The following is an 18,624-nucleotide window of genomic DNA, read 5'->3' as shown; positions in this document are numbered from 1 at the left end:
TTGAAAGGAAGCTGAGCCATTGTGCGCCCACAGGGAGCAAGATGCAAAGCGTTCGACTTGTTGAACATAAACGAAAACGATCTAAGCGTGTGTCCCTCCTCCGCAGGCAACTCGACTGTTCACGAGCTCTGCACCTGTGTAGTGCTATTCTATGTCCGAAGTAGCTTGGAAGTAACTGGTTCGTTTTTTTAAGTAACTCCGTAACTGCCAGTTACATTTCAGGCTGAAGAACTATGTTATTAAATTCAGTTACATTTTTCACACGGTAACTTAACTAGTAACGAGTTCTTTGTGACGGGTAACTTATCGATCTATGCTTACGATATAAATGAGCCTATTCGTATTCCTAAAATGGATGGAGCATGCATGGTCACAAAACAACTAGAACCGCACTGACGTAATAGAGAGTTTCAGCTGATTGTTTTGACGTTCCGCTCCGCTCACGGTGATCCGCTGAGCGCGAGCGGAGTAGGGGTAAGAAAATTTGTTTTAGTAGGGCGATCATCCCGTTTGCCGTTTCGCACCGCTAACGGCGCTCTCAGTCTTTCAACACGGGATGAGTAGAACACATGCGAGTGATTCGCTAAGCTTTTTGCAGTGAAAGCAAGGCGGTACTGTTTATTATTACAGTATTTCATTATATTTGAAAATAATTCCATGACTGCTGCTTTCATAATAAACCTGAATATTTAAAAGATCCGGTCGGCTTTCCAATAACCAAGACTGGGTGGCCTTTGGTGCAGGCTTCTTGTAAACAATAAATTTGCGCCTGAAGCTGTCTGTCCCGGGTTCACTTGTGAACTTTCGGAGGGCCCTACAGGATCCTCCTCGACCCGTTGTCACTGATATCCTCCATCAGGTTCAGCGTCTAAGCGATCACGGTCATCATATATCCCTGCAGTGGGTCCCGGGTCACTGTGGTTTGAGCGGAAACGAAGAAGCCGACAGAGCGGCAACGGCTGCCCAACAGTCTCGGACTGTTGTACCAACGGTGTTATCAAGAGGAGACAGGAGATCACTTCTGAATGAGCTCATCCAGCCACTAGCTCGCCAGCAGTGGAGTCGGGACATCACTGACAGGTCTCTCATGTATTCGGTGGATCTCACTATGTCCTTCTCAGTTCCTGACCGTTTACCACGCTATTTTACGTCCCTCCTGCACAGGCTTCGTCTCAACGTAGCCTTCACTCCCCAATAGGCGATTTCAGATATTGCCCTTGTGCTCCGCACGGGGGCCCTCCGTCGCCCAAGTCACGCGCATCGCGCAATGCGTCGTGGGAAATGGTTTACATTCGTGCTCGTCTGCCTGTTGCTCGAAGGTGCGGGAGGTGAAGGAGAGAGAAAACCGAAACCGTTTGCGCTCTTCTTCTTTTCTCTGACTCATGAAAACTAAATCCCAAGGTGCAGCGGGGCTTTCGCAACACGGCGCTCTCTGGTGGGCCATCCATGCAATTTCTGAAATCGTCTATTCAAGTGCCGAATCGGATACTGTGACAGCTGCCTATGCTCCAAATGTGGCGTCGTAGCGAACATTGAGCACGTCCTAATAGAATGTAAGCTCTACGAAACGGAGAGGCGGCAACTCTGTGCTCAGCTGAGTGGTGCTAGCCGACAGCCGTTCAACCTGGCTGCAATTCTTGGCCCATGTCAGAGCCATGTCCAACACCGTCGAGGACTTCTGATGTTCTTGGAGTTCCTCTTGGCTACCGGCTTGCCTTAGACGCTGTAGGGTCCTTCCCTGCATCTCAAGGACCATTGGCGCTTCTTTCATGTGCTTCTTCCTTTTGTGTGACGTAGCGTTGCGCAACCAGAGGACGGGAGCTCAAGAGTTGTACTTGCACATAACTTCATTTTCATATTTCACATCTCACCCTTCTCGTGTAATGGGGTAGTGTACTGCTCTCAAGTGGTGAATCACCGCAGGCCATAGTCATGATTTAGTTGTTGTTGTTGTTGTTGTTCCTCGACACGGAAACTCTTCCGGAGCCGCTGCTGAGACGCATCGCCCTCAGCAGCAGCAAACGACGACGAGGACAGCGGCAGGTGCTCACCTGTCGCGGCAGCCATTTTGACACCTGGTAGTGCGGACGGTCGCTCGTCTCCCTCCGCTCAGACAGCGCGGTAGCCGAGCGGAAGTCCCGTTCCGCGCACCCGCTAACGGCCAAATGCCGCGCGCATGCGCAGTTGCGTGTTCGCTCGCCGGCTGAGGGGAGCGGAGCGTGGACTCGGTAACGGTTAGCTATAACTCTCTAATAAATAGAGGGAGCGCGGGTAAGTGAACTCGTACCCGTGCTCGCACCCCATCTGCTGAACCCGCACCCGCGGCGTGTGTAATGCTGATGCAGTTGTACGTACAACCGCCATTTCATCCACACACCTGCAACGACGCTGAGTTTCTACTCTCGAATTATGTTTACGGCATATACTTATCGTACCTATAGAGCAGGCAGGCAAACACTCGGAAATAAAACTCGACTACCACCGCCCCCGGGCTGCCTTATATCTCCCATACAGTGACAAGTAACAATTTTGTCGCCCGCGTGCATTAAAATGGAGATTAGCTTTGTTATACAACCCTTTGTTTTTCGTCTCTACGCGAGATGCCATCACCTGGCGTTCCACAACATTGGATGCTCGTCGACGTATGGCTATGGTGAGCTAGAAGCTTCTAGCTCACCATAGTATGGCCCTTGTATGGCCGTATCTATGCCATACAAGCCACGAGCCAACCGCTCGTACACCCCAAGAAAAAAAAAGGAGTAATTCTACTTCTTTTGGGGGCTAAATGCATTGCCACAAAAAATAAGTCCCCTTCGGGAGTAAATGCACGTAAATGAATGTCACAGAGTGGAGACTGCATTTCACGCTCTGTTATCTCACACTCTGTTCACGCTAAGAGTCCGAGATACATAATTCGTGCGCACGCATGAAAATATTCTTTGAATCAAACCGTCAACCGTGATATATTGAGTGATATAAAATACTGCGACATACATAGGGCACAATTTGCGAAGAAAGAAGCGCTAACTGTTTCTCACTGTGTGGTGGTGGAAAGTTGCTATGTTCGCTGAGTGATAGAGCCAGGTACCATCAAATTGACCAAGAGCAACTATTTACGTAGACTGTTGCATTCGGAAGACGATTTGCGAAGTTCAGTGACAATTTGCAGTCCTGCGGGAGTAAATGTCGGGGGACTAAAATAAGGAGTAACTGCAGTCTAGGGGACTAGCAGCTGCAATAACTCCCCATTTTACTCCTTTTTTCTTAGAGTGTATGGCCCGTTCTACTTTGTATGAGAACTGTTGTCCACAGACGTTTCTGCCTCGTGCTCGTAGACTTCATCTCCAGCGCGTAACACAATTCCCATCCAGGTTGCTAATCAGTTATGCGAATTCACAGACTGATCTTAAAAGGATGCGAAGCAAGTGTCTTATGCTTTTATTTTCGTTTTTATGCATTGTTGTAGTTCGCAGCTTAATCTCATTTACACCAGAATGTTTTCTTCTTTTTCTTTTTTTGTAGCTGTTGCAAGGACAGACGAGCTGCTTTTGTGGCCCAGTATCTACACCCGCACAACGTCGGTCTATAGTGCGAAGGAAAATCACTCACGTTGCAACAGCTAGTGTAATTGCGAGACGGTCAGATAAGCAGCTCTCGTGTTGTCGGACGCGGTCGAGTTTAGAGGAACGAGAGGCATTTCTACGAGCGCTTGCTGTTTCCTTCAAAGTTTCCTTGTTGACATGTTTACTTCAATGTGCGATGCCGAATTTCTGAGCCATCTCAGTGAAAGGTGCTACGGCGAAAGGTCGTCCTGAGTTGTGCGAAAAAAGTTGCTTTCCCATATTTTTCGCGATGAAAACTGGCGAATACCAAAGAGGGTGGGAAAATGGAAGCTTTGCACATGCGTGTTGTGGGGGTTTAGCCGCACTCCCGGCGGCCGCATTGTGAGTTCAACCGCATATTACCGCGGCGCTACTGAGCCGCTACCCGCAAATCGCAAAATCTGCGCCCATGTCTGCGAGTAATCGCGAGTATATCATGGTAATAAATTTAACGGGATGTGAACGTAGTCAAAGAGTAGCAATCAATGATCCCATAATAAGAGGGGCTCCTTGACGAACCATATGCCGAACTTACACATAAAACCAGAGAACTACACTACGATGTAAATGTATAATTTATATAGATAGTTAGCATAGATTTGGAATAAGTGGAACATGCTCATCAATTAAAGGGATAATTCGCGAGCATTCGAAAAAAAAAAGGATTAGGTTAGCATCATACCGAACGCGAACCAAACCCTCGATACCGAGTACAACATTCGCATTCACTTTGCCCGAGTGATCAATTCGGTAATCATGACAATAGCAAGCCGAAATTGAAACGCCAAGAGCAGAATCCCAATACGGCGGATCCCCCGGTGGAGGATACCTGGATGTCACCCAGCATTGTCGTCTACTTCGAAAGCTGCATTATCCCCTGACTGATGCTGGATGACATCAGCAGCGTGTTGCTTTCAGTGCCCTCTCGCTTCACAGAGACTAATCGCTCGCTTCGTAATAAATTCGTTCGAATAAGATATGCGCGGTTTTGGAACGATATATTTCGTACAAATGTTCCTGACATCGCAGCGGTTACGGATATACCACAACCTTTGCGGCGATTTGCTTGCGGAGTCCCACTTTAAGCTTGACTCTATGTCACGAAAGAAGAACGAACACGAAGGACGCCACAGTGTTCGGACTGTGGATTAATTCTGCTCGGCCGGGGGTTCCTTATAGGGACTATTGGATCCGGAAACACGCTTATGGGACCGATGCCGTGTATTCAGAGGAGCGACATTCCCCGCGGAATGTCGCTCCAGCGGAAGATGCGAGAAAAGTCGTAGCTTTCTGCTGTCACGTGATCCCGAGCGTTCAGCGTCGTGCCTTCACGTACACTGTTAACGGTGGGGAATACCCTGCGACAGAGCCATAAGATACTCCGTAGCAGACGACAGGAAAAGACGCTGATGGTGTCGTCTGCGAAGTGACGTCTGCTAAAGTGTGCAGTACGCCACTCCCGACGGCACCGTGTGAGTGTTCAACGTAACACGGGACGGAACTTCTTCTTCTTCTTCGTCTTTCTCCGCAGTGGCGCATAGCTTAACGGAACTTCGGCTCCGTGAGCAGCGTTTTCGCTTTTTCTTCCACTAGAATCTTCCGCGAGAATGTCGTTCGTGTGAATACACGGATACGGCAATGTTCCAGCAACGCGTCACAGTCTACTTGGTCAAGTATCTCCTCCGAAAACAGCTTATTATTAAATACCAGAGTTTTAAAGGTTCGCACTCCCTCTGCAGCCGCTAAGGAAGACACAGCGACAGTAACATCACGATGACGTGGACCAAGCACTCGTATGGGAGCGCAGCGCAGACTATTGTCTTCGAGCTAGTCCGCTTCGCGTTCACACGCCGACTTTGGCTTATAAGTGCGAGTTGTGACGTGTCCATGTCACGTGGGACATGGTGTTATGTTTCAGGCTTTACGAACACGTCCGGAAGCGACGTTCCATGATATGATCAGAGAGTCTCCGCGAACTGCAGACTCCCGCCGGTCGCCAAGGAGTGCTCTCTGACTGGACTTGTCCGTGTGACGTTTTCCCCGATTTCCAGCGAGGGACACTCGGCATGCGCTCAACATCCGCCGTCTGCTCTTGCCATGCATTGCATGAAATTGCACAGAAACAACTGCACGAATTCGCGTCGGATTTCGTCGGATTGGTCGCGTTTTTGTCGGTGACGACCGAGGAGTAAAAGGGCGCTATACTTTCGGAATCGACCAGCACAGATGTGACAGTCCCTTCAAAGGAGAATGGAAGGCACTTGGAACATATATCTTTTTTTTTTACCTGCGTCATATGAGCATACTACCTTCAGGAACCGTCGCGCAAAATATTTCCGTTGGGAAGTGCGAATTTACTGAGAAAATTGCTTTGGAAGACAGCGCGCAGCGGCAGCGTCCCCGCGCAGCCGCTCTTCGCATGTCGTGACGTCAAGTGGCAAAGGACTCTTCATTGGCCACCGAGAATCATCTGCTAGCGAGAGCGACCACTCGAGACGCGGGAAGGGCGGTGCGAAACGCGACTACAAAAAAACAAAGAATGCGTTCGCCTCAGTATTGGCGAGGCACTGGACGTTGCACGCTGGCAGCCGAGGGGAGCAGGTTTTCTGACCCGCGAGACTGAAAGGTCTCTTGCGCTCCAAGGCTTGTAATCGTGATTGCTACATGGTTCTCCCGACATATTTGTTCTCGAGACTTTTCATGTTGCTTTAAAGCGAGTGGAAAACATGTACAACACACTGTATTTGCTCACGTGCTCGCCCGGGTTCGAACCCGCAACCTTGGGATCAGTAGGCAGTCCGTGGCCGGCCCATAAGTTACGTCGCACTCATTGACGGAAGAAATGTAACTTATTCGTTCAACGGATAAACTTAGCGCCACCTAAGGGAAAGTATGCTCTCGAAATAAATGGAAGGCGCTTACAAGATACAAGGAAGACAAGGCTAGTGGAACATTTGAGTGATAAACCAAATTAAAAGGAAAACTTACCAAAGCTTCTGATGGCACGGTTCGAACGAAGGTCGAGTTTTGAATTCCGCTCACAGCTGAATCTGTGCATCTCTGCAGGGGAATAAATGAGGTGTATGAGTTAAAATTAAAATCATTTGACGTCAGAGTGACGTCAACAGCGTGACTTTTATTTCAGCAGTTCCATTCTGTGAAAATGAGTAGGAAAACACTATGGAACAGAACACAGCAAGCTAATAAAGTACAACGAAGTCCCAGAAAAGAACAAATATACTTACACATATCGGAAACTGTGGATATACAACAGCCACATCAATAATCCAATTCCAGTCATTCTTATCTAAAAATATAACGCAGGTATCTTAATTCTACATCTCGCATATTAAAGTCTGAGGCGATATTCTTCATTCCCAAGCAGATTCGTTGGCCTCCTTTGACGCTGCGCATTTTTTTATTTGCCAACTACAATTAGCACATTAAGCGCGAGTATTAAGGGCGAATATGAAATTCACGTGAGGTGAACGAAGAGCATAAAAAAATGGCTCCATCTTTTGACATTCTGCGAAACGCGTTCAAATGCGGTGGCAGAAATGCTGTTAAAATTTTGATTCAAATTTTGTATTCGTAGCAAGCTTTCAGAAGTTTCATACAGTTTCTAGAAGGTCACTATTCACTTTACAGTCCATTTAATGTGTTGTGAGATCGTTTAATTGTTTCTCCCCTTTTGTTACTGTGCTGGAGGCATAATTTCAGGGCAAACCAAGCACATTCGGGCGGTCACGTGGAAGTAGCACGTGGCACCCCACGTGATCTTACCGCGGACGGATCTACACAGTACTTGGCCTTATAAAATGATCGCTTTGAAACCATATATGTAATATATAAGAATACGAGGTGGCATATAATACATATAACAATACTATAAGGTAATTTACCATACTTCTCACTATTATTGATTGTTTCCGTTTCAGACTCTTCTGTTTTTCGGCATCGGTTGTCTACTACCTGAAGCTATGTTGTTCAGTGTCTTGATGTTTTGCATACATTTGTTCCCCCCTCATGTAACGCCCATTTATGGGCATTTGAGGTATTGTCATAAATGCATAAATAAATAAATAAATAAATAAAGAAAGAAATATAAATACGATATCACGTTATAATATGACATGATAAGATCATAATACAATATAATAAGACAATTTTGAACGAGACGATTTGGCGCAGGCATAGTACTCTCCGCGAATACATGTGATTGAAGTAGATGAATATAACACACCGGATCCCAAACATATTCCATTTGTTATTCGTTGCAGAACACGCCGCAGTGAAAGAAAGAAAGAAAAGGATCGTTTTCAGGGTTCCTTTAAAATGAAAAAATATTGTGCAAGGCAGCGTAATGAACAAACTCTTCAAAGCCGACCGCGGACACCCAACAACTCGATGATGCGATACAAGTTGCTCACACGCATCGTCCTCTGCAAGTATATACATGATAAACTGCTACTTATATAACGAACTCGGCTATACTTTCGTACATCTGGGACAGGAAATAACGCGAATGCTGACGACAAACAAGTCCACATTTTTTTTCTTCTTCAATGCATATAAACGACATGTCAGTATTGTAAATGACATGTCACATCCCTTTCTCGCTACCTTTGAAGACAACGATCTCCGCCGCGTGAAACGTTCCTCAAAGTAATATCTTCCCCTTTTCTTTTTCTGCGAATAAATCCCCCTTCCCCCCTCAGAGTAAAGTTCGCGGCGACGCTTTATGAATAACTCTCACATTTTAGAGGCAGACGTGCAGGAAACGAAAACAGACGACACTTCTGTCTGTCTGTCTGTGCGAAGAAAAATGGACGGGGAATTACACAACAAATCACTGCGAGCCAGAAATAATTAAGGAAATCGCGTCACAGGAGAAGGATATTTCACGCACAATCGCAGAATGTTAACTGTGGCATATATTTCCTTGCTGCTGCTCCTTTCTTTCGTCTGCGAAGTGAATATTAGATACACGTCTGCTGAGTTCTATTTTTAGACCGCACGGAGTGGATGATGGCGGTAGCTTTGCCGAGAAATCATTTATGGTGGACACGTTTCTTTTTTCGAGTATAAGGAACAGGTTGTAAAGCGTCGCGTACTGAAATGAAAAATGCAATCGTTGAAGCTTTTTGCTCTCGATGTGTTTTTTTAAAGCACTTTTCGCTGCTGCTCTTTCTAATTACTTGTGTCAATTCTTTAGCAGGCAAGAAAGACAACGGTATGTGGCCCATAGATAATTGAGCTAAGAAGAAGAAAAAAATAGAAAGTTAAAAAGACAAGAAAATCACGGCTACGAAACAGCTAAGGGAAGGGGAAAAGAGGAAAGGAAAAGGATGAAAAGATCAAAAGAAAATAGCCGGAGTTAGCCACGCTGTCCTTGATTAATTTCTAGTCGAGCGGAAGGAAGTTATTCACCGCGGGGCAACGGCCTCGTATAAAGTCAGAAGAGCGTGTAACTTTTTTTTTTCCAGCATCAAGATAATGAGACGCGAGAACAATGAATGAGAAAAACTGCAATGCCACTTTGACGAGAGAATTACCCGGCATACCCCGCGGGAAACACGGCATGCCGAAAAGTCGCAGATATTCGTGTGAATAAAAAGAAATCAGACAGAGAAAAAAACAATATTGCGAACAAAATATTCGCACCTGCGACCGCAAAAGAAAGAAAGAAAAAAACAGACGAAACAGGCAAACACTAATTGAATTTGACGAATGCACATTCTCACTACGAAAACGCGAAATATGTGACTGTTTGCAACATCCTGTAAATGAAAAATGCCTCGGGCTACATGTTCTTCTATTACCCAGTTATAAGATACGACGACAGATTCAAAGAAGCCGTTCGATATGCAGATTCTCGAAAGAGTCGCCTGCAGTTCAATTCATTCGCCCCCCCCCCCCCTTCAAGTCGCCCCTTAAAATGGCAAGAGGGCAAAGATGAGTCTGCAATTCCTATTGAAGCGTGGCGCCCTCTATTTAACCTGGAACGAGGGCCCCGCTCGTGTGCAAGCCTGCGAAGAGTTCCAGTTTCCAGGGTTTAATGTCGACAGCAGGGGCCGAAATGGAAGGGATAAGGAAAATAATAGCGACAGCAAAGAAAACAAAGTGGAGGAGAAGTGCTGTTCAGTAGTTTGAAGAAGCGAGAGAAAGAGGACTCAGCGCTTCGGGAACTTGTCTTTTGTTTTCGTTTCCAATTTTTCTAATAAGAACCTTAGTTTATGTTTCGTTGTTTTTGTTTCCGTTGACCGAAAAACTTAGTGGTGGAAGAAAAGTATCATTGGTCCTTATTTGTAGCAGACAAAAAGGCGGTCTTGAGAGAAGTCTTGTCTAATGAGTGTTTTGGGCTCTTCGATCGGAAGACATTTTCTAGCAACAAACCAATGCGACAATAGAATTTTGTGTTGTACTTTTGTTTGTTCTGGTTTGTTCGTTTGTTTGTTGTTTTGTTTTGGGAGTAGCAGAACTACTCAGGAGACAAGTTCAATTTCTCCCTGGTTTTCTTTTAAATAATCAATCAATGTGTTGCAGGCCCTCGTGTGTGGGTTTGCAGAGAGCGCAGAACGTGTCGTACTGTAATATCAACGATATAGTATATGTATCAGTATCGGGAGCACCTCAGGACGACGTTATCCCGAATAGAAAATCTACCTTTTCACGCGACGGAGGTGCTGGGTCCTAGGGCCCCAACGAAACACTTCCATGCTCGGCGAGCGTTTGTGTAGTTTTTCGCGGAGACCAAGCTGGTGGATGTACCGTAGACTAAAGTATAGGAACGGGGTAGTTGGTAAGTAATACTTAAAAGTTTTACGCAGCAGAGAGACAAGGACAGAAAGAACCAGACCAGTTCGTTTAGTTGTGAGTACGCAGCCTTCCTGTCTGGTATTCTCTGTCCTTGTCTCTCTGCTGCATAAAACTTTAAGGATGTACTGCATACTAACCATGCGATAATGTAACACGCGACTGTATCTGCCATTTCCCTTTTTCGTTCTTTCGCTCATTATTTATCACTCCACTTACTTTATTTCGGCCCGAACTGAACTGGACCACAATCTTCACTCTATTTTTGTATTGCGAATGTATTGCAAAATCACTCGAGCCTGTTTCGTTTGCAGCCCTGGCTTTCAGAACTCAATTAACATTTCACAATTACGTTAGTTTGCGTTCATAGTTCATTTTCCCTTAAGAACACTTCCAGAGTTTCTTCTAAGGGCAAGATACCAGCGATCAAACCTGTCCGGCCTGAGAAAAAGCAATTCCTGACGCGAGTTCGAAGTCGCAACTTGATCGTTTGTATCAAAACCCCTCAGTGATGTCACTGGTCACCAACTCAGCGTCCCTTTCTCAAACAATGTTGCAGCAGTGAAAAGCGCAAGGACAATCATAACACAGAACCCACACGACACCCAAACACGCAACACCGAAATATTTTTTTTTTTAATTCCACGTTAGAGCCGCGAAGTCATTGTGGCTATCAGCGGTGCACAGACGTGGACAGATGGAGAGAGGACAGGGTGGTTAGTATGCGTCCTGGGTCGCCTTCAGGGGGAAGTGTGCCGTCATTCGTCCGGAAAGGCTGCTGGAAAACTCAGGGAAAACCTCAGCCGGCACGGTCGGTGCCGTGATTCAAACCCGTGTCACCTCGCAGTTTCGGCGTGGAAGGTGGTCATGCTAACCACTACGCCGCGCGAGCTGGTCACCGAAATGGCAGGCAGCGGGTTTGACTCCCCTTGACTGCTGCGTTTCCGATCAAGTTGACCATCTTTAATTCGAACTACTGCTGTCTTCCAGCCAAAGGATGCCTCTGAACTTCACTGTGTACTCAACAGGACAAGATAGCTTCGCTCTAAGTCAATCTACCACTGTACAGGTTGGGAGAAAAGTTTACGGAACGCGCGAGCGGCGTACCTTATCTTCTGTGCGACACCCTAGCGGCCGCCGGAAGCCGGTGCGTTTACTGTTTCGGAGGGGTGGAGCTGTTAGCGACACACAGCGGTAGCTTCCCTCCCAGGCACACCCAAGCGACACCGGAACTACCACCGTGTGTCGCTCACCCTCCCACCCCTCAGAAACAGTGAACTCACCCGCTTCTCGCAACCGCTAGGGTGTCGCACCGAAGAAAAAGTACGCCGCTCGCGCGTTCCGTAAACTTTTGTACCAACCTGTATCAAGTAATCATGCCAATGTAATGCTCAAGAATCGCATAAAAGCAGTGTTTCTTCCACCAACTGCTCCAGCCGTGCTGTGTCTAACCATACGAATGTTCCACAAAGTCGTTCCACAGATTCAAGACATGGAATATCATCTCGCAGGCACCAGTGCAAACACAAAGGGAAAAAACCCATCTCAACTCCCAAAGGAATGATCTCGGAGCAGGCCTATCCCATCTCTATACGTGTTTCCAGGGATCACTTCCACAAATGGAAGGTGCGACAGCTGTAGCCTCTCCTCCGTCACCCTCTCACACGCAGACGACGGCTTCACCGGAACTCATCATAACTCACAAGATGTAATTGGAACCGGAGGTCCATTCGGCATTCAATCTCACGAGCATATGATGATGAAACGTTTCTGTATTTCAACTGCGAAGTAAAGCTCGAGCTCATCCGCTAAAGTACATTAAAGTAAATAAAACTAAAAGTAAAGTCAAGTAAAGTAAATTTGCTTCGACTATACGCTAGATGTAATAGTGAAGTCAGAGCCCTGTCGCATGATGAAATAATGTGTTGGCAACCTTCGGTGAATGGAAGTCTCATACCGTGACCTGCGATACGGGCATAGCTGTAATTGAAGTAGGTTTAAAGTTCGAAGGTACGACAATGTTTATGAGGTAAGACACTATGATGGAGATTAAACATGGCAACCTTGGCGCGCTTTCTCTTTCAAAGTAGAATATTGACATCGTTATTACTTTTGTACAGGCGTGGACAGATGGAGAGAGGACAGCAGAATGGAAAGGTGAGATAGGGAGCTCAGTATGCGTCTTGGGCTGGCTTCAGAGGATACCGTATATGTACACCACTTGGATCAACAAACAGGACAATGACCGTCAACAGACAGGAACTATAAGACATAGCCTCTATTGAGATTCGACCATGTCACCTTGCAGTCTTTAGCTTTCTTTCTTTCTTTTTCGAAGTCACCACACTTTAGTGTTACACTGTACGAAAAAATGAATTTCTATATAGAACGCTTTACATCGAAAGTGTAACTATTATGTTTCATAATACAGAATAACGAACATGAATACACAACAGCGTGGAGAGCCGAATCAAGAGGACTGAAACGCTGAAACGTCACGAAGGACGGTAGTACTCCATAGGACAGGATCGTACAAAGTCTGCAACGCAAGCAGTCCACACTGAATATGTTGCATGAATATGTTGCACGCATGAATATGTTGCACTAATGAGTGTTCTAGTAGGCATCACGATGCACCTTAAAATGCGGCAACGCTCGTCTTTTCATTTCATCAACGTCGTTAACGGGGCAGTTCCGATGGAAGCGTCAAGCTCAGATTCTCCAACCACCGTCGAAAAGCGAAGTTTCCTTTTTAGTCAACGCCTCCAAGATTGAAGACGGCCTGTTGGGTGCCTCCTCCCTCTCGGGGTTAGTGGCGGTCTGTGGTGGTGGCGGCACAGTTCCCTGTGAAGTCGGCCCAGGACGCCCCCCCCCCCTCTCCCCGCGATAGTCGTGACGCTGCCCGCCTTTCTCGCGATCGCTACGGAAGTATATGGAATGTACGTTGTCGTCTGGTCCAGCCAATCGCGGCAGACGATTTCAAGTACAAAAAAGGCCGTGACTATACGAGTGCATGCTAATGAGGCCAAAGGCGGGTCGTTTCTATGGTTACGGACTGTGAAAGCGTTATGTCACGTCACGTTCAACCAGCAGTGAGACCTCTGTTAGCGTACATGGCGTTGCGTTAATACGCTGTCGGTGGAGTCACCGTTTGCAGAAGCGAACGCAGCCAAGCCGCCATTTCGATGTCATCGGTCACTATGCCTGGGCGCATTGTTCTACATAGAGCGGCGCTACTCTTTTCAGTAGCGGAGTAGCGATACCGCTATATTTTAAATTGGTAGCGGGAAAAGTATTTCCGCTACAAATATGGGTAGCGGCGGACTCTTTCTCCTCTACCGCTACTACCCGAAGACGGGGAACACAGAGAAAAAAAAAGCGAGATAACGGGGAAACAGAATTTTTTTCTTGTTATTCCATTTAGATACTTTTTAGTCAAACAGACTGATGTCACGTTCTTGCTCAATTTCACGAACTCGCATAAGCTACTTCATAAGCTAAGCGCAACGGAATAGTTAGGAATATAATTTGTGGTATTCCTTGCATAAAAAAAAATAGGTCACATAAGGGAACATAAAAACTGCACCGTCGTTAGACATTTTCCGCAACAATATGCCTACGGTAAGGTGTTTCCTACAGAAGTGTACGGTAGCGGAAATGCAGTGGCATCGTACTTACGTTACTTTTATTCGGGAGCAGCAGCGGTATCGCGTAATTACTTTTTTCAAATTTGTGGCGACGCCAGTGTTGCGCGACTTTTTTGTGGAGTAGCAGGTATCGGTATTGCGTTACTTCGTCTTGGTAGCGCGTACAACACTGGTCTGGACGCTGCAGTTCTGCTTCCACCGGCTCCCCAAAAAACATCTTCTGCTATTCATATACCCGGTTCTTAAGTGCAGTGTATAGCTAAGTGTTAAGTGCAAAGCTTTGTGATCACAGCGCGTGCTGCGCTTTGGAGACAAAATGGCGGGCGACGCGGTTCTCATCACGGTACACAGAGGGAGCTAGTACTCAGACGCAGCAACGCTGCCGTTTCTCATCACCTGTTTTCTCCGCAGCAAAAGCACGTTGCCGTAGCAACGCTGTATTCCAACTGTTGCCACATTTAAAGGCATCGAATCTCGCACAGTGAAGCGGGGATTTGTTTTTAGCCGTGACAAAAGTATCGCCGGGAATTCTTTTAACTGTGGAATGTAGACAAAGCGCTCTTCTGCGCGTTTCCTTTGAGAAACTATGCTGTCGCCCTGGGGACAGCAGATAGCCGATGACAATGTCGTGGTGCGATAGCACGTTAGGAATGTCAATATGTCCCCGATAAGCTGCGTGAGCCATCTTCGGCTCGCAGTTCTTTCAATCGCTAGAGGCATGCCACTCGGCGTATCAATATAAGCGTCGATTAGTTGCTAATAAAGCGTCTCGAAATGTTTACGTGGAGTGTATTTAGATTTGACATACTCCATTATACATTACTTTTTTTATTTTTTGGGCTGGGGGGGGGAGGGGCGGAAACGAGACTTCAACACAATCGGAGACGCTCCGAGATCGAACGGTGTCGGCGCCGCGCTGCGGAGAAACGATGAACTACCGTACTGTGGATAGCTTCCTCGCGACGTCTGCTTTGACACGTTTATTCCACGTTCAATGCAGTAGGCGGAGCATTGGGGAGCCGAAGCCGAACAGTATCGTACCATCCCGCCAAAAGTGATTGATTGACAGATTTGTAAAAGAAAAAAAAATGGAGATGTTAGTCCCGTACCACTCGGGACTGGCTACTCCAGGACGCGTTATTCAGAAGAGAAGAAAGGGAAACTACAAAGCGATCTTCCCAATGAATATGCACAAGAATTACGGAAATGAACCATCAACCAGAACATCGGCCGGCGTGTTTTCCACCCTGGGAATGTGACAGTTTCGCCCTCTATAGGTAGATCTCGAAGCGAATACGCTAACGTGGCCTGAAAGCTAACAAAAGTTGTTAAAAGTAATTTCCAGACATTTCGAATTTAGGTGGACCGCATCCAAAATAAGAATGTTGCATACATTGAGAAAGAGTGAGAGAGAGGGGGGAGAGAGTAAACTGGAGAGTAATTACAACTTCGAGACCCGCAGATTGCCTTATCCCTCCATTTTAGTACCATAATTCACCCTCCAGAGCAGCAACTATTCCTTTGCTTCGCACAACACTTCCCTGCATTTATGGAAGGGGCTAATAGTTACAGGCTATGCATCTAATCGGCAAGACGACTACAGAATTACCTGTTATTAGCCTAAAGCGTAGAAACGCCACAGCTTGCACTTTAAAGCGCAAACGGTTTCGGGCTGATATTTCCTTTTTGCGGTTCAGTATGCGTATCAAATTCCGACCTCATTCAAATACCAGTGACGAAAACCGCTCCAGAAGTACCGTTTAAACGAAGTCATTTAGGCTAACGATTTCCGCAAATGATTTGAGGCATTTTTGTCGTCTTATTAAGGAGCCAGAGAAGCATAACCGGAGAATATTCTCAAGTGGCATCGAGTTTCTTAAAGTATCAACACAGCTGCCATACTTGTAAATTTGGCTGATAGCTAACATTTCCCGACGGGCAACAAGACTCCCTACATATATTGCTTGGCCCCACGTCTTGCAACCGAAGCAACCACATCATATAGCCAGTCACGGACTCTCGGAAATGTAGTCCCTTTAACGACTAAATGCATGGAAGTCTGTGAGATGTATAGACTGTCTTCAGTGCTATAGGGAGTAACGTTTAGGGTGCAGGAAGCAAAGTGGGAGCGGAATTTTTTGGGGGAACAGGACCTGTAATTGCTCCCAAATGTCTTCCTGTGGTTTGCTTTCGTATATACCACGATATCCCAGCGTTCAAATCCGACATCTCAAAATCTCCAATACCTAAAGCAAAGCTTCTATCTGCGAGGTCTAAGAGTGACCGTGTTTCAGAGTCTATAGGATATCACTGAGCAACGCGGAGGCTGCCCGTGTTTTCGATGTTCATCTTTTTTTTTTTAATTCTGTGTTAGCGCCACGAAGCAACTGTGGCTATGAGCGGTGTACAGACGTGGACAGATGGAGAGAGGACAGCAGGAAGGAGTAAGGGACAGGGGGACGACTTCAGGGGGAACTGTGCCGATTTCGTCCGGAAAGTCTTCGAAAAACCCAGGGAAAACCTCAGAGAGCACAGCCGGTGATAGGACTCGAACCCGTGTCACCTACCAGTCTCGGCGTGGAAAGCGATCATGCTAACCACTACGCCACGGGAGCTGGTTTTCGATGTTCATCGAAGTCGCTCGAGCGAATGACATGCACATCTTAGCGACGATCAGGTCTAGCGGGGCGAACGGGCTGGAGCGACAAAAAAACAAAGCGACGTTGGTTAGATTATGATCACGACTCAAGAGAGACCCGTATATACGCAGTGCTGTGACACCAATGTTAGTTAGTTCAAGCTTGTTGACTACAGGTTGCCAGGCGCCGATTTGGGACTTTGAACTGTGGGATATCGGTTCACCTCCGTGTTCTTAAAGTGTAAGAGTCTAAGAATAATATTATTGGGCGAAAGGAATCAGGAAAGAAGCGGCTAGCAGACGGAAAAACGGCATCGGAGTCCCCACCAGTGTTGCCAGCGGAGAGAAGCAGCTCCAAGCTAGAACCTTGTATAGAGATCGCTAGTGAAAAATTGTGAAAGAAAACGGCGGATGAAAGGAAAAGGTTCGGTTTCGCATTCAGCCGGGTTACACCTTGTCAGCACCGACGTTTCGTAGAGTAATGGCCACAACAACACCGAATATCCTCTGGATGTATGAATAATTCCTTAACAAATTCGTACGTCCGGTGGTTGTCCCTCAGATATCCATCGGGTGTTGTTGGGGAATGTGTTCAAATATAATATTTGACATGTCGGTTCAACCGCACTTTCTATAGTCATTTATTTACCCTATTACATCAAGAACATAATATATTCCCCGACGAAGTATGATATGCACAACTGGAATGTCTTTCTTTTTTACATGGGTTTCGCCTTTCAAAACCAGTTACCACGAATAGGAAGCAAGCATATTTACACGCTAAGGCGATATGATCAGATAGAGCATAATCTTAGCGGATAGAGTATAATCCTCTTGAAGCCGAAAGAGATTGGATCGAGTCGGAATATCCCGTGTGCTTTGACGGATCTACGAGTTCGTAAAGCATGACAAACCTAGATCGCGGGATTCTCAGCGTACCGCCGTCAGCTGCAATGCTAGCCCATGCGTGAAGCCGCCGAGAGTGACAGAAAACGCATGTATTTCCTCCTTTCCGTTGTCCTTGTATCTTTCTTGACAACAACAAAAAGAAATAGATAATCAGCTAATGGATGCCGATGTATTGCTCATCAGAGTGTGACAAGTTATCCGTGTACGGTAAGGGCAATGTGAGCATAATGCACTGTTTCGTCTATCGCACGTAACGGCCATCAGTTACCGTGGCAACCACGTACACAGACATGTCTTATATGAGGTTTTTTTCTTCTCATATTTATATCCGGATGGTACATAACACGCAACCAACGTACTGATGGCACAATTACAACGACGACACAGGCACTCGTAGACACCCATTTATATACCCATACGTAACTCCTAAAGCACACGAAATGTGTATTTGTGTACTGTGTTAGCCAATGATCTGGTTTATCAGATCTCACATTTCGTTCATGCAGGTAAATTTATGCTCACGAAGCTCAAAGAATACCTCAATGTCTGCCCTGGGAAGAAGCCAGACAAAACAAATGACGTTATAACCGGATACGACGCTATATCCGAACTCCCATCGGCTGGGATAGACTGCAAAGCGCTGTGCAACACAAGCTTACTCAGCGAATAGATATAAGCGATATGGAGAACAAGGAAGGCGTATCGACGAGCGGGAAGATTCTGGAACATAGACGCGTAGACAACAACGAATTTGGGAAAGTGGTTCGTGATAAAGAACGATTGGATGAGGAGGCGACACAATGGAGAAGAAAGACAAATGGGTCTGAGTGTCGCTGGTAGGTCAGTGAGAGAGACGGCTAGGCCTAGCGGGACAGACAGTCCATATTCGTCGACAGGTGGTGATGTAAACTTGAGCGTACGGTGTTTTTACCCGATGCTCGTATTTACAAAAAGTGTGTCAGTGAAGCTTTAAATGGAGCAGAGATGTTGGAAGTCGTGACTATCGAGTGTC

At 46.4% G+C, this 18,624-nt stretch overlaps 1 protein-coding gene across 1 annotated transcript in view; it reads right to left on the bottom strand.

Moving 5' to 3' along the window:
* LOC135391868 (receptor-type guanylate cyclase Gyc76C-like) overlaps nt 1-18,624 on the bottom strand; it is a 246,525-nt gene that overhangs the window by 50,711 nt on the left and 177,190 nt on the right. The window contains exon 3 of the mRNA XM_064622380.1: nt 6,591-6,662. Within this exon, the coding sequence (XP_064478450.1) occupies nt 6,591-6,662 (72 nt within the window). The remainder of the gene's footprint in view (nt 1-6,590; nt 6,663-18,624) is intronic.

This window comes from Ornithodoros turicata, chromosome 4 (assembly GCF_037126465.1).
Source record: "Ornithodoros turicata isolate Travis chromosome 4, ASM3712646v1, whole genome shotgun sequence".
Classification (NCBI taxonomy): domain Eukaryota; kingdom Metazoa; phylum Arthropoda; class Arachnida; order Ixodida; family Argasidae; genus Ornithodoros; species Ornithodoros turicata.
This window is presented reverse-complemented; position numbering and strand designations above follow the sequence as displayed.